The 15,000-nt window shown below is 38.9% G+C and overlaps 2 protein-coding genes across 3 annotated transcripts in view; both read left to right on the top strand.

The window, feature by feature from the left end:
• LOC144973588 (zinc metalloproteinase nas-6-like) overlaps positions 1–15,000 on the top strand; it is a 699,617-nt gene that overhangs the window by 479,550 nt on the left and 205,067 nt on the right. The gene's annotated exons all lie outside the window — the stretch shown is intronic.
• LOC144973580 (uncharacterized) overlaps positions 1–15,000 on the top strand; it is a 149,821-nt gene that overhangs the window by 10,658 nt on the left and 124,163 nt on the right. For both annotated transcript variants that reach the window (XR_013645582.1, XM_078916205.1), the window contains 3 exons: positions 4,839–5,048; positions 12,225–12,418; positions 13,139–13,247. Coding sequence is in view for 1 of the 2 variants with exons in the window: in XM_078916205.1 (XP_078772331.1) it covers positions 4,839–5,048; positions 12,225–12,418; positions 13,139–13,247 (513 nt within the window). In the remaining variant the exon portion in view is untranslated. The remainder of the gene's footprint in view (positions 1–4,838; positions 5,049–12,224; positions 12,419–13,138; positions 13,248–15,000) is intronic.

The following is a 15,000-nucleotide window of genomic DNA, read 5'->3' as shown; positions in this document are numbered from 1 at the left end:
TATGTTGAAAACAAATTTCTATTCTTTACTTTTATTAGCAATGACAATCTAACGCAAATCCTTGGGCCTCGATTTCGCACGTGAAGAGCCCAAATTTGTGACAAAATATAGGACAAGGCCGTTTTGTATATGCTATTTAAAAAAATTAATGATCAATAAAATGTCTGCAATTTGGCACACAATTAGTAAAGAAGTCATTTTAGATTATGTCGAGCGGCAAAACTCGTGCGGTTACTAAAAAACCGTTCAAAGCAGATGTTTGCCCTTTTGAGTGAAACATTTCTAAAACTATCAAAAGCAAACATTTTGACGTGAATAAGGTTATATATTCACAATTCATAAATTTATGTTTCAAATTTCATCGGAATATGATAAGTATTTTTCACGTATCATTACAAAACAGCCCAATTTACGTACCAACACACAACACGACGTGTAACCGCGAAGGTTTATAGTCTGATTGATATACTTTATTGAGAACAAATCATAAATAATGGCTGTCTAAAAACAAAAACAGAGAGCTGAGTGACGTCATTTTCGTTTCCTCTATAGGGAAATGACAGACATCGTTTGTACAGGAAGGCAAGGAAAAGCCAATGAATAGAGCGAAAACAATGGGTGACACAGTAACGACGTAGTTGAATGGGGTCATAAAGCGAAAAATAGAAGGCTGATGTTTCTCTCCTTTTCTTTCAAAACACTAATTTAATGACTTTCACCATTTTCATGTAGGAAGAATGTCAGGACAAACAAAATTATACCTAAACCGATACAATAAATTGATGTCAAAGATCAATTCATGCAGTTGATATAGCTGTTTTTTAAATTTGTTTTCGTGTTTTTCTTTTCTCTCATGCATTTGTTGCTTACATGGATTAACATTGCCATCTTTAAAATCGTTAAAAAATATAAGCACATTGGCTATGTTAGTAGAGTGTAAGAAAAAAAATTGCTCCGATCAAAAACATTGAATCTCAATGTCGAGATATTGGACATAAAACATGATCTCAGAACATCCCCCCCCCCCCTCCCTGTCCACCTCGCCCCTTTAAAGATAAATCAATAATCTATCAAAATGTTACAAACTGAGACCGAAACTTAATTCCACAGTATCGGACTTCGGGCAGTGGTAGAGGTGGTAAAAGGATAACCCCACGGTCTCTGCTATGGGAGGATCCAAGATCTTGTTTTTCAATGCAGAAGAAATCTCAACATTTAAAATAGAAATCCTTGCTGACTTCAAGACTGAAATACTTTGTCTTCAAGAGACACACAAAAAGAATACTCTTGACCAGGATGCACCTAATTATTCACCGCGGCAATCCAGTCCACGGATCTGCCACATACGCACGAGACAAGTCCACTACCTTGAACAGGACTTGTCCCTGCACAGAATAGAAATCCTGAGGGTGGAAAGTATACACCTGAACATCATCGCACTATATACAAGCCACCACCGATTCCCGTTCACATGGCCCGATATATATTTGCAAAACCAGAAACCTTTAGTCATAATAGGGGACTTAAATAGTCATAGCATCACCTGGCGCTATAGTAAAAACAAAGCAAGGGTGACACAGTAGAAGATTGGACACCTCAAGTCTAATCTGACGCATAATGCTAATAACAAACCATCCTTGTTTAGCTCAAGATGGAAATGAGGGTATAACCCAGCTTTGATATTAGTATCGTCTAAGCACCTACTTAGCTTTGAAAAAAACTGCTGGTAATCTAATCCTCTGATCACAACATAGACTAGTTGGTGTTATTGTAAGACCTGTAATATAACCCACGAAGGCAATGCCCGGCAAAAGGCTCAATTACAGGAAAGCGGCATATGATACAGTCAACCATAGAAAGCTCCATCCTCAAAGTTGCAAAAACAACACATACCATGAAAGTTGTAAAAGTTATAGAATCTCTCTTGACCAACAGAAGATAGATTTTTTGCGGAAATACACGGGAGAAAAAGCAGATGGCGCTTTGAGACGAATGGCTGACCACAAGAATCTGTTCTGGCTCCAACTCTAACATCTAATCAAATGGTCAGATTAGATACCACAGTATAAGGAGGGTTCTGGGTGCATATGACTTGTCTCTGTCAACCCAGTCCGGAGACTTCAAAACCATTGAAGTAAGACTCTCTGCATCTCTCAATTAGCTTATATAGGACTACACAAGATCACTAAATGTAAAGCTAGGCTAAACTCAAGTGATTGCTCCCCATCTAAACAACCACAAAGAAAACTGGAAGCTTAATATTTTCTGGAATAGAGCGGTACTGGAAAATAACGCTTTCCCAGTATATCTTGGGGAAAACCGCTAACATCAAATGGAGTGCCTACACAAAAACTCTAGGAACAATAACATTAGCGTTTTGCTATTACTCAGCTGAGTATTGCTATCCTGTTTGGTCAAAATCAAGACCGCGAACTTAAAATATCTGCCGTATTTATGAGTTATTTAAAACCCTGAGAAAATTAGGAGAGATTTAAAAAGTAATCTATTTCAAATCCATCCTAACTTTCTCAGGATTTTAAATAACTCATACACCGTATAATGACAGGGACACTAAAACCAACACCCTTACCAGCAGTTTATATGCTTTCAGGAACAGTACCGCCACAATTTGGGAAGGACCCACACAATACAAAAATGCAAACAAGAAAATGACACCAGACACCCTCGCCGTGACCATACAAATCAAAATACTAAAATCAAGTAGTAGTTTTATGTTATCTGCGTCTGGGAGCACGGGACAGCTCCAATAATGACGCTATTCATGGCCCCAAGGAAAACCTCCCAAATGGAATAAAACTATAAAGAAGAGAGTGGGTGACATTCAACTGGGCAATAACCAAACTGGAGCATACCGGGCAGAACATGTTAAAGTGGCGACTTTCCACGGAGATTTAGTGTACGTGTGGACACACAATGCCGACTCTGGAATACATTTTCGTGGAATGAATACCAATGTGAAATTGAATGTAAGCTTCAATTTAATATACAAAAACTTCGTCGTCGTCGTCGTCGTCGTAGTAGTAGTAGTAGTAGTAGTAGTAGTAGTAGTAGTAGTAGTAGTAGTAGTAGTAGTAGTAGGGGTGGTGGTGGTGGTGGTAGTAGTAGCAATGATACTAGTATATAATTTAAGGAAAAGATGATGGATGGCCGGGGGAATCGGGGGGGGGGGGGGGCAGTTTAAGTATCAGTTCTGCCTCCCTGTATTTCCAATGTTGTTTAATAACTTCAGATGGCAGATGTAGCACAGAAATAAAACGAAGAATTGCAATAGCTAAAGATAGATTTAATAAAATGAGGGTTTTGGAGGCCTATGTATGGTCAGTATTATTATAAGGATGCGAAAACTGGACAATTACAGAAGACATTAGAAAGAAACTGGAGGCAGCAGAAATGTGGTTTCTTAGAAGGATGTTAAGAATCTCATGGACAGAGAAGAACACTAATGAAAAAGTATTAGAGCAAGCTGAAACTAAAAGGTTATTAATTCGTACAATACGAAAAAGACAAATGAAATTTTTAGGGCACTTCAATCGACATAAATTTATTGAACATCTTGATCTCACAGGAAAGATAGAAGGTAAAAAGAGTAAAGGTAGACCAAGAAAAACATATTTGAATAGTTTGAACAGCTGGGTGACAAAGAAAGAGAAGAGCAATATTAGTTTTCTGAGGTTATCTGATCAGAGGGATGAATGGTGTGCCATGATCACCGATGTCTGGCACAGACTTGGTACTTGAAGAAGAAGTTTAATAGTGTGACAGAACTGAAGGACTGCGATTTGGATGTCGTGCAATCCTCGATGACTGGACTCATTGAAGTGGTGGGCGACAGGTTTGTCTTCATCGTTTTCAAAAGAGTCTGATGTTGTCCAAACCTTTCTCTTAATCTCTTGCCAGTTTCTCCAACGTATGTCTTGTGGCAACGTTTGCAGATTATAGCGTAAATTAGATTACGATCCGTGGAGGTGAATGCGGGTCGGATGGCCCACACCTTATCCGGGAATTTGATGGAATTTTCCACGAATAAGTGTGGGCATGTCCTGCATCTGCAACGTCCACAAGGCTACGTCTTACGTTGGTTACCGGCCACACACACAGACACACACACACACACACACATATATATATATATATATATATATATATATATATATATATATATATATATATATATATATATATATCATCAAGCGACTCCTAACAAGTGTGTTCCTCAATGTTCGATCCCGTCTGTAGGCGCTTAGAGGCGGTTTGTTGAATATATCCCTAGTTTCTACATGCCCCTGAAGAATCTGACGGTAGTTAGTTTTTTTAACATTTTGATGTCTTCCTTGTGTGGTTAATGAGTGATGATTGGGGATAGGTCTGTTTGTTTTGCTATTACTGTTGTCAACTACTACTACTACTACTACTACTACTACTACTACTACTACTACTACTACTACTACTACTACTACTACTACTACTACTACTACTACTACTACTACTACTACCACTACTACTACTGTTACTACTATTACTATTACTATTCCTGCTACTGCTAAAAGTACTACTGTTGTTTCTGCCTCATCCCTTATATTTTGTATTTATTTCCAATTCCATTGTATTTATTTTCCAACAATAGTCTACACGTTATTATATTTTCGTGGAATGTAACTTGGGACCGACGTGCACTGACACTGACTTAAGAACCTGCAGTCCACTACTCTGCATTCATATCTGACACCCTGTTTGGCACTCTAATCCATTTTTATGTTTTATGCTCTTATTAAGCTGTTAATTTACTGACATCTAACTTTTTCATTTTATTTTCTCAGTTGTCAACATGAGGAATGACGAATCGTATGAATACGTTATCGATCTCTTTTCGGAGCCTCGATATTATGAATATCTAAGAATCTCAGCGAATGTAATAGAAAAATATGATTCTTCAAATGATATTCTTCTACATAACTATGAAATGGAGCTTGGAGATAATAATGATACCATTGGAGTGGTTTATGAGATCTACCTAAAATGGAGATTGGGTAAGTACAACAGTCCGATTTAGTGATGCATCTGGGCCCCAGGGTCCTAGCCTTGCTGGCAGAGGCAATGTCTGATGTTCTTGAAAAAGGAAAACTTCCACAAGTGTGGAAGCAAGCCAAGATAGATGCCATGTAGTTACAGACCTATATCACTTCTGAGCTACCTGTACAAACTTCTGGAGCGTGTGCTATTGAACCGATGGTCCTAAACGCTGCCTTGCCACCCAATCAGGCGGATTTCAGGGTAGGGAGATGCACCGGGAGCAGGTCATTACTCCTTCAGAGCATATTGAAGCAGGGTTCGAAAGGAAACAGCAAACTAGTGCTGTATTTATCAACATATCAGCGGTTTACGTCTGGTGCGAAGGGTTAATGATCAAACTTGCAAAATCCTAAGGTACAGAAAGGCCTTGAAGCTCTTAAGGAATTCTCTTGAATTCCACGTCGTCGCCGTAGGAGAACCACGAACAAAGTCAGAAAAATGAGGAATAGAGTCCCTCGGTGATCTGTTCTGGTACCAATGTTGTTTAATGTCTACATTAGCAACATACCGAACACCTCCTTTTTGATACTGGCATACGCGGACGACTGGGCACTTGTTACTCAAAGTAAGATGTGGACCCGTCTATAGAGCGTACTCAGTGAGGACGTTACAGTCAAAAATCCTACTTTGACAAGTGTCACCTGAAGATAAACACTTCAAAAACCGTGGGCACATCATTCCATCTATGCAGTGGATGACACACCCGTAAACTGAACGTCCTAGTCGGGGACCAGGTTCTCCCATATGAGCCAAATCCGAAGTATCTGGGGTTTACGATGGACTGCAGCCTTGCCTATCGGTTCCATCTCGAAGACGTTATCCGGAAGATAGAGAAACGTAACAGTCTTCTGAGTGCTAACCAAGCGCTTCTGAGGGCTTTCTCTATGGCACTATGCTATTTAACCGCGGGGTAGTGGGCTCAAAATCAAGAACTTTGAGAATGTCGATGTAAAACTTCGCAAATCAATGCATATAGTGTCGGGAACGCTAGCAACAATGCCGAGGAAATGGCAGCAATCTACCCCCCCCCCCCTGATGTCCAGCGAAAGACGATTACAAATAACTGGCTTAATGAGGTAAAAAAAAGAAAGGGAATTGGGATACCCCTCTCAAGCGCATAATGGACGGTGTCCCTTTTCGAGTCGAAATGTCCCGGCAACCCTTGTACGTAGCTTCCTTGACTTCGAACAGAGCTTCATCTGTGAGATGTAAATCAGTTTAGACGAATTCAATTCCTCAAGGGGGGGGGGGGGGACATCGACTCCTCAAAACTGGGGGAGATGTTGCCAGGCCTGCTAGCGAACCGACTTCTATCGAGAACCTGCCTCACGGTACACTTCCTACATCAGTGGGGACTTGCCACCTGTCCAACATGTACCCGTTGTGGTCAAGAGCCCGAAACCGCAAAGCATCTATTTGAACGTTGTTTGTGACGAAGCTTGCGGGCGGGTTCGCAACCGTACACGATTGCGGCCATGAGTTTACGGCCTGGTTAGATCATCAAAACGTAGTAGTGTGTCACGCCACTATAGTCCGTTCCACAAGCCGTGCGCACGCCTTAACGTGGATATCTTCACAACCTGCTGATGGATTTTATTGAAAATTGGTTCGAACACAAAAATTGTTAGTGGCATTAAGCCGATTATTTTCACCGGTTACAGCACCATACTTTAAGATTTGTTCTTTTTTACGGTATATAAAAAACGAAGGGTCTGAGTGAACAAATTATTAGTTTACAATAACAGTATTATACACATTGAATTATGTTGTGATTACGGTCACTGAACTCCCAACAGGCTTGACCAGGTGTTTACTTTTCACGAGATTCATGTGTACTACTCACTAACATTGCCAACCTGGGTTCAAAATGACACTGCAAATTGTACACTTTGTACACACTTGACATAAACAATGTTTTATAATTTTAACCCTCTCCTTACCAACCATAGGAAAATCGTCACATTCGTTACGATACAATCAACATTTTTCTTATTCAAATTTCTCTTGTGCATCATAAAATTTAAAGAAAATGATCAGTGTGTTGTAGAGCTTGATTTGCTAAAGAAATTAGTTATCGCAAGAACTTACTGCTATTGTGTTTGAGTGATAAAAAATATATTTTTGTGTTAGTTGGGTGTGAATTTTTGGGAGAAATCCTGAAATTGTCAGGTAAGGAGAGTGTTAATAGTTAAAAGCCAGAGGCGTAGCTGTTTGTTAAGATATTTACATTCATTAAAAATCCGATAACAACATGGATTAAACATGCAAATTTGTCACAATGACGAACATTTTGAAGTATTTCTTCAGAGAGGCGAAGCGCGGAATTCTTTTTCATGGCATGAGGCGAATAGCGATATTATTAATATATTGCCCACTACCAGGAACCAGGAGTGGAGAGGACAAATTAATAAGTATGTCATTTTGATTAGCACCTATTGTATTTGAAAACTATATGGAATCTGGTGTTAAAGAAGTTTAGATTCAGTAACATTTCACATTATGACATTCAAAGCCCCCTCTCAAGTGAACATAATTCAAGAATGGCGAACATATACCCTCGATGGGTGACCAGTGGGCTGTCTTGCTCTACAGTTGGTGGGAAATCGTGTGAAAGGCATTTCTCCTTGTCCTTTCGAAGACAGGCGTAAAGATTCGGAGGACCCCCCTGTTTTTAATTTTTTTACATCACTTTTTTGTCTAATAAATGTATAGGCACCCAACAGGCTGCTTGTGTCGTCCCATATGTTACATGTCTGTTGTCCACCAGGGAAGAGATATATTATAAACGCTATGAGTTTTTTTTTCAACACCGTTAAGTACTATTTAAATGATATCTATTGGCACACTATTTCAAACAACCCAATATTATTTGTTGAGCTACACCACTGAATGCAAAATTTTCCCCACGGAAAGAGAATCAACGCACCATTACTGTAATCATTTTAAAGTTTGAGTCATACTTTATTGCAAACGATGAACAGATCAAAGGAATTCGGCAATGTGAGAAAACTGTTTGGTATTCAAAATTTGAAATGTCACTATAAATTATAAGCCCGCATGCAAAAATCACGACATAACATTTCGTAACTTTGGAGGAATTCGGGATATTCCGCGCGCACGGTACTTGGAACGGACTATAGAAGATGCTGCTGCTATTGCTGCATTTATAATATCTTAATCTGTTATTGTTCGACAAATGGATGATGCCAAGTCTGCAAAGATAGATCATCATCAAGCCCTACTGCAACCTCCTCGTGGTGTCGAACGGTAACAGGTCAAGCTGGCCAACTGCAGAGGGCGACAAGAATAGGCAATGGCAAACCATTCTTGTAACTTTGCCGAGTTAACTGCATGAATAAGTCCAAAAAGTTAAACGGTGACAGCGTAAAGGGGAGCATGTTTTCACGGAAGACTGCTGCCTCGCTCGGTTGGGAGCGTGATGTTCGTCAGGTCACACCGAACCGTCAGCCAGTTACTAGGCAAATAAATTTAACAAATGTGACAAAACCAAAATTGGGACATGGAATGTCAGGACCTGTGCCCAAAAAGGAAAACTAAACAACATTCTAAAAGAAATGAAACGGCTCCAAATAAATATTCTTGGCCTGGCAGAGATGAGATGGAAAGAGCAGGGAACCATGTCAAAACAAGAAAACAACATGACATATAAGATCATATGGAGTGGTGGAACCTCTTTCCAAAAAGGAGTAGGGATGATCTTAGACCAAAAATCAACCAAATTTTACAAAGGGCACGTAGCAATCTCAGACAGAGTTTTGCTGGTTAAGCTAAGAGGACCTGTAGTTGACACCAATATTATTCAAGTTTATGCACCAACAGAAGAGGCGACAGATGCAGATATGACAGAGTTTTACCATTCACTAGACAAAGCAAAACGAATGTGTAAATCACAAGAAGTCCTTATGGTAATGGGGGACCTAAATGCTAAGATTGGCAGAGGCAGAGATGGTGACATAATCGGACCACATGGACTCGGAGACAGAAATGAACGAGGAAACATCTGGGCAGATTGGTGTAGAACAAATAAATTAATGATTTCAAACACCTGGTTTCAACAACACCCAAGAAGAACCTGGACATGGCAATCACCAGGGGACAGAGCAAGGAACCAGATAGACTTTATAGCAGTATCATCAAGATTCAGAAATGGCATATTAAATTGCAAAACCTACCCAGGCGCCGATGTAGACAGTGACCATGTCCCAGTTGTTTGTACAGTAAGGATAAAGTTTAAAGCTATTCAGAGAACAGCTGGTAGAATAAAGAGGGATTACAGGTTATGCAAAGACAATGGCATACAAACAAAAATGAGAGAAGAATTTGAAAATGCACTCATGATACAAAGCCAAAGTGAACCTGATAACGAAAAATGTGAAAAACAATTTGATATATTCCAAAAGTGTGTCAAAGCAACTACAGAAAAGCATTTACCAATAGCTCAAACAAACAGCAAAAAGGAATGGATGACAAATGAAATTCTAAACCTATTTGAAGAAAGACGAAAATGCAACAGAGGGTCTGCAGAATACCAAACATTGAACAACCACATTAAATCCAAATGCATCGAGGCACACGAGAACTATCTAGACTGGAAATGCTGCGAAATCGAAAGAGAATACAAACCCAACCCCCAACAAGCTCACCAAAGAATAAAAGAACTATCAGGGAAAAGGAAAAGCAAAGCAGCAGGAAGTTGTATCCAAAACAAACAAGGGGAACTGCTATTTGAAGAACAACATATAGAAAGCCGATGGGTAGAATACATAGGCGAACTGTACAATGATCCAAATAGAAATGAACCACCACTGAAATTCAAAGAACCATTAAGCGGACCAAACATCACCAAAAGTGAAATTGAACATGCCATGGAACGAATGAAGGATGGTAAAGCAACAGGCCCTGATGAAATATCTGTAGAGGTATTAAAAAGCCTAGGAGATCTAGCAATTGATGAACTTCACATATTATTCAACAATATATACAATACTGGGAAAATTCCAGAAGATCTCTGTAACTCTATTTTCATAGCAATACCAAAGAAAGCAGGTGCAGTCAGATGCGAAAATTTTAGAACTATAAGTTTAATAAGTCACATCAACAAAATACTGTTGCGTATAATTATCAACAGGCTAAGGAATAAGATTAACCCCGAAATCGCAGAAGAACAATATGGATTCCAACCTGACAGAGGGACAAGGAACGCAATATACCTCCTCCGTGTTTTAAGTGAAAGAGCTATACAGGTTCAGACCCCACTATACCTCTGTTTTGTCGACTACAAAAAAGCTTTTGATAGAGTACGCCACGAAGAAATACTAAAACAACTGCACTCCATTGGCGCTGATGAGAAAGACCTCAGACTCATGCAAACATTATACTACACCCAGCAGGCATCTATCAAAATCGGAAACTCTACAGGAAATTCCATTCCTATTAAGAAAGGAGTCCGTCAAGGGTGTGTTGCCTCACCAGATCTGTTTAATCTATACCAGGAAACAATCATGAGGGGCATAAATAATATGGAGGGAATAAAAGTAGGAGGTCACAACATAAATAATATAAGATACGCAGACGATACGGTACTCATTGCAACATCAGAAATCCAACTTCAAAAGATTGTTGACAAAGTGGTAGTAGATAGTGAAGCCAAGGGAATGGAAGTGAATATCACCAAAACAGAATGCATGGTAATACAGAAAAACCCCGAAAACAACAACACCTGCAATATAACGATTCACGGCGAGCAGCTTACCAACGTAGAAAGTTTTAAATACCTAGGTTCAATAGTGACAACAGATGGAAGATGTAACCGAGACATACGAGCAAGAATAACTCAAGCCAAACAGGCCTTCATGGACCTGGGAAACATTTTGAAAAACAAACAGATGTCGTTCGGGATTAGATTCCGAGTCTTGAAGTGCTACGTGTGGCCAATCTTGTTTTACGGATGCGAAAGCTGGACTACAAATGCAGAAACACAAAAGAACATTGAAGCTTTTGAAATGTGGTGCTTGAGAAGGATGCAGAGAATATCGTATACCGCACACAAAACGAACGAAGAAGTGCTAAAACAAACATACCAACAAAGGAAACTAATGCCCTTAATAGTGGATCGACAACTATCCTTTTTCGGACACATAGTAAGGAAAGATAAGAATGAATACCTGGCAAGTTGTGGAAAAATACCTGGTAAACGCGCCCGGGGGAGACAAAGAAAAACACTCATAGACCAACTGAAGGGCTTCACCAACCTAACAATCCAAGAGCTGTTTGAAAAAGCAAGAGACAGGGAGGAATGGAGAGAGATAATTCATGCAGTATCCGAAGCCTGGACCAGGCATGGAACCTAGAAGAAGAAGAATCTGTTATTATAACCAAGATGGAATCAGACAGCCTAGTGCTTGGGTCAACTGGCGAAACCCTTCCACCATCTTGGGAACATTCTATTTTATATTGCATTGTAGTATAGTTAATTCTTTTTTCGCATTAAATTCCACTTGTTATGACAAAAGATAGAGTCCCTATCAAGAGAATATATTGCCCGTGCAGCTATCCTTAAAAATCAAGATTCTCCAAAATTTGATTTCAAGCACAGTTGTATTGTACAAAAATTAATTCTTGCCAATTCCATATCTCGACTTCTTTTATGAATATTTCTATTTCTTCAGTAACATGACGTATATAGATAGTATGCGCTTGGCTAAGAAGCTCATAACATTGCCATCCGGAAGTATAACGGACCAACACACAAAACTGTGTGTATCCATGGACGTTTATAGTCGGATTAATACAGTTCAGTGAGCATTACTCATAAACGCGGATGGCAAAAAACAATAACAAAGACCTGAGTGACGTCATCTTCGAACTATCTATACGGAAAAAATGATAAAATAACACGTTCTTATGTCTATTTGCTGTGTAATGTTTAACTTGAAACGCTCATTGCAACTTCAGTTAAAACATTACAGACATGAGCTTTTATTAATTAGATAATTGTATCTTCCCCTTTTCTGTATGGAACTGTCTTACAACGCATAATATTATTACTTAATGTCGAATTGCTTCAATTGTGCTAGGTTTCAATTTGTTTTTACATATCCGTAATTTCCCAGATTCAAGGCCTTTTTCCTTACTTTGGGTAGCCAGTCCTCATCCTAACATCAACAATGTTTTGATAAACTTGTATACGGAAGTTACCAATGGGAGATTTGCTCCTTTGCTCCCACCTCCCGAAATTAAAATCTTTGCCGTCAGAGGAACCAAAAGAAGTTACCCACGAATAAAGTCATATTTTTATCAAAATGAGGTAAGTTAATATTCTCAGCTATATTAATTTACACTGACACTGTTTCAGCTTTAAGTTTAAGACATCTTACAAGTATCCAATCGTCTTAACAGATTAATTTTATATTGAAGTATGTAAATGTTTTCTTATGTGGATAACGGGAAAGAAATGCATTTTGTTTGTGTAGAACTGAAATGATTAAGGGTTGGCTTGTGTATGTATTCGTTAATACTGGCCATCGCTTTTTAATGGGGAGGGAGGGAAGGGGGGGGGGGGTGTTCAGTGAACCATTATTATATTCGAAAGTTTATGCAGCATGTACACGCTGGTTCTGTCTGTAAACGTGATTAGAATTATTGAAATGCTTTTTAAAATATAGATTTTTCAATGATTTTACTCGGTAATCTGTTCTTCTATTATTCCTGTATCACATTTTATGACTAATTTATGGCTTGCTTCTAATTTCTTTGTAGTATCAATCTCCTGGCTTGTGCCTGTATTGTAATATTACTTTTTTTTGTTATACCCATAGCTGACTACATAGCGTTTAAATATCTTTAAAAAATGAAATAATACAACAAAAATGACAAATTAGTTAGATGTATAAGTATGTTTTTTTTTAGACAATGGACAATAACTATAATTAAGACTTGTTCCAAATGTCAACCTCATACTTCCATACACAATTTTTGGCTTTAGGTTCCTACAGAATGATATTCTTTTCTCTTTTATGTTTTTCAGACTACATTACTCACAGATCCATATTTAGATGCTCAATCGCTTCAGAAAGTATATCTCAATTGGTTTCCTTCTAAATTTAAAGAAGTAATTCATATAACAGAAGTCAATGGTGAGTTATAATAATATTATGCCAACTATATAAGCATCACGTGTACACAGTACGTATCCATTACCGTATGAATCTCCTTTTATTCCGGGGAGGGGGGGGGGTCCCGCAATGATGTTATAGTACAACTGATTCCCTACTGGGAGTTTTTTAAAACTTTTTTGAAAGGTAGCGAACGTTACGATTACGGTACCTCTTTTTGCTTAGCCTGGCGACACTAATAAAAAATTTGATACACCTATAAACGTGCAGGAGGCTAACTATGGTCACAATCCATTTGCAATTTTGGATAGAATCAAAAAGCCAAATAACCACCTTAATTGTTATGTCTTATGCCCAGGAAGAAAATCAATACTAACTTTCGAAAACTGTAAAGTTTTGCGCTCACCATTCCTTTTCCTTTCTTTTTAACAAAAAAAAAATCGGTCATTTATTTATTTTATCGTCAAAACAATTTTTCCACATCAAGGAGGTAAACTCAAGTCATTTTTTTCTTTAAATTTTCTACGCTGACCGTGAGCCTTACTGACAAAGGAAGCGAGTTCCAAATGGTAGGTCCTGCTTTATAGAAATATTTATCGCCGAAATTAGTAAGCCGTTTTTTTTTTGGGGGGGTGGGGGGGGGACTTTTTGTAGCTAGATATCCGATGACCTAAGCTGGCGAATAGGGGAGTAGGGGACCACAAGTTCTTAAATGTAGCTCGGAGGTCGGGAACTTAGTGCGTTGAAAGAAAAAAAAGGGCAATTTTGTATTCGATTCTGGCTCGAACGGGCAGCCAGTGTAGTGTTCTGAGCTTAGTTATCGACTAATACCCAGAACTATTCTGGCCGCCCTGTTCTGTACCTTTTGGAGTTTGTCAACTTTCTTGTCAGGAAAGCCTACCAACCGAGAAATACAATAGTCGAGGCGTGAAAGAATAACAGCACAGACAACCACTTTCAGCTGGTCGGATGGGAGAAACCGTTTCATTCTTTGCAATCTGTTTAATTCATAATTCACGGTCGTCACCATCTGGTTAATCTGGTGTTCCAGACTTAAAGAGTCGTCCAGTACAAAACCAAGATATTTTGCTCTATCTGTCAGGGAGACGTGGCTGTTAAAATAGACATACTGTGTATACCAGTCTTCCTGACATTAGAGGGTGTACCACATATTAAAATTTCAGGTTTTTCTCCATTAAGTTTTAGTCTATGTCTCTGCATCCAATGCCCTATGGACGCGCAACACTGTTCCACATGAAGTGAAGCCACATGCATGCTAGACTGGACGACAGATTTATACAGCTGCGTATCATCGACATACATGTGAGAATTCACTCCATGGGGCTCAATGACGCACCCAAGGAGCATAGTATACAGAGTATAGGGCACTGGACCTAGGACCGAGCCTTGTGGGAAGTTCAATGGTAAATCAATTGACCGCTTGCCATCAATCAAGACAGATTGTGTTCTATGACTTAGATATGACTTAAATCATTGAAGGACGGTGTCACTGATTCCAAAATTCTCGAAAAGACTTATTTAGAATGGTGTGACCCATTGTGTCGAAATCTGCTGACAGGCAAAGTAAAGTAAGTATGGAGACTTCTTCTCTATCACAAGACAGTAATAAATCATTGGTTATTTTCAGTAAAGCAGTTTCAGAACTGTGATATTCTCTATAAGCAGACTGATATTATATTTCATTTAAATTGTGAGACAATAGGTGTGATTTTAGCTTCTTTAAAACAATTTTTTCGAGAACCTTTAAGCGCAT

Source organism: Berghia stephanieae, chromosome 5, assembly GCF_034508935.2.
Source record: "Berghia stephanieae isolate SIO BIC M18660-M18661 chromosome 5, UCSD_Bste_1.3, whole genome shotgun sequence".
In the NCBI taxonomy this organism is placed as follows: domain Eukaryota; kingdom Metazoa; phylum Mollusca; class Gastropoda; order Nudibranchia; family Aeolidiidae; genus Berghia; species Berghia stephanieae.
The sequence above is the reverse complement of the archived record's forward strand: the minus strand, read 5'-3'. Positions and strand labels throughout refer to the sequence as shown.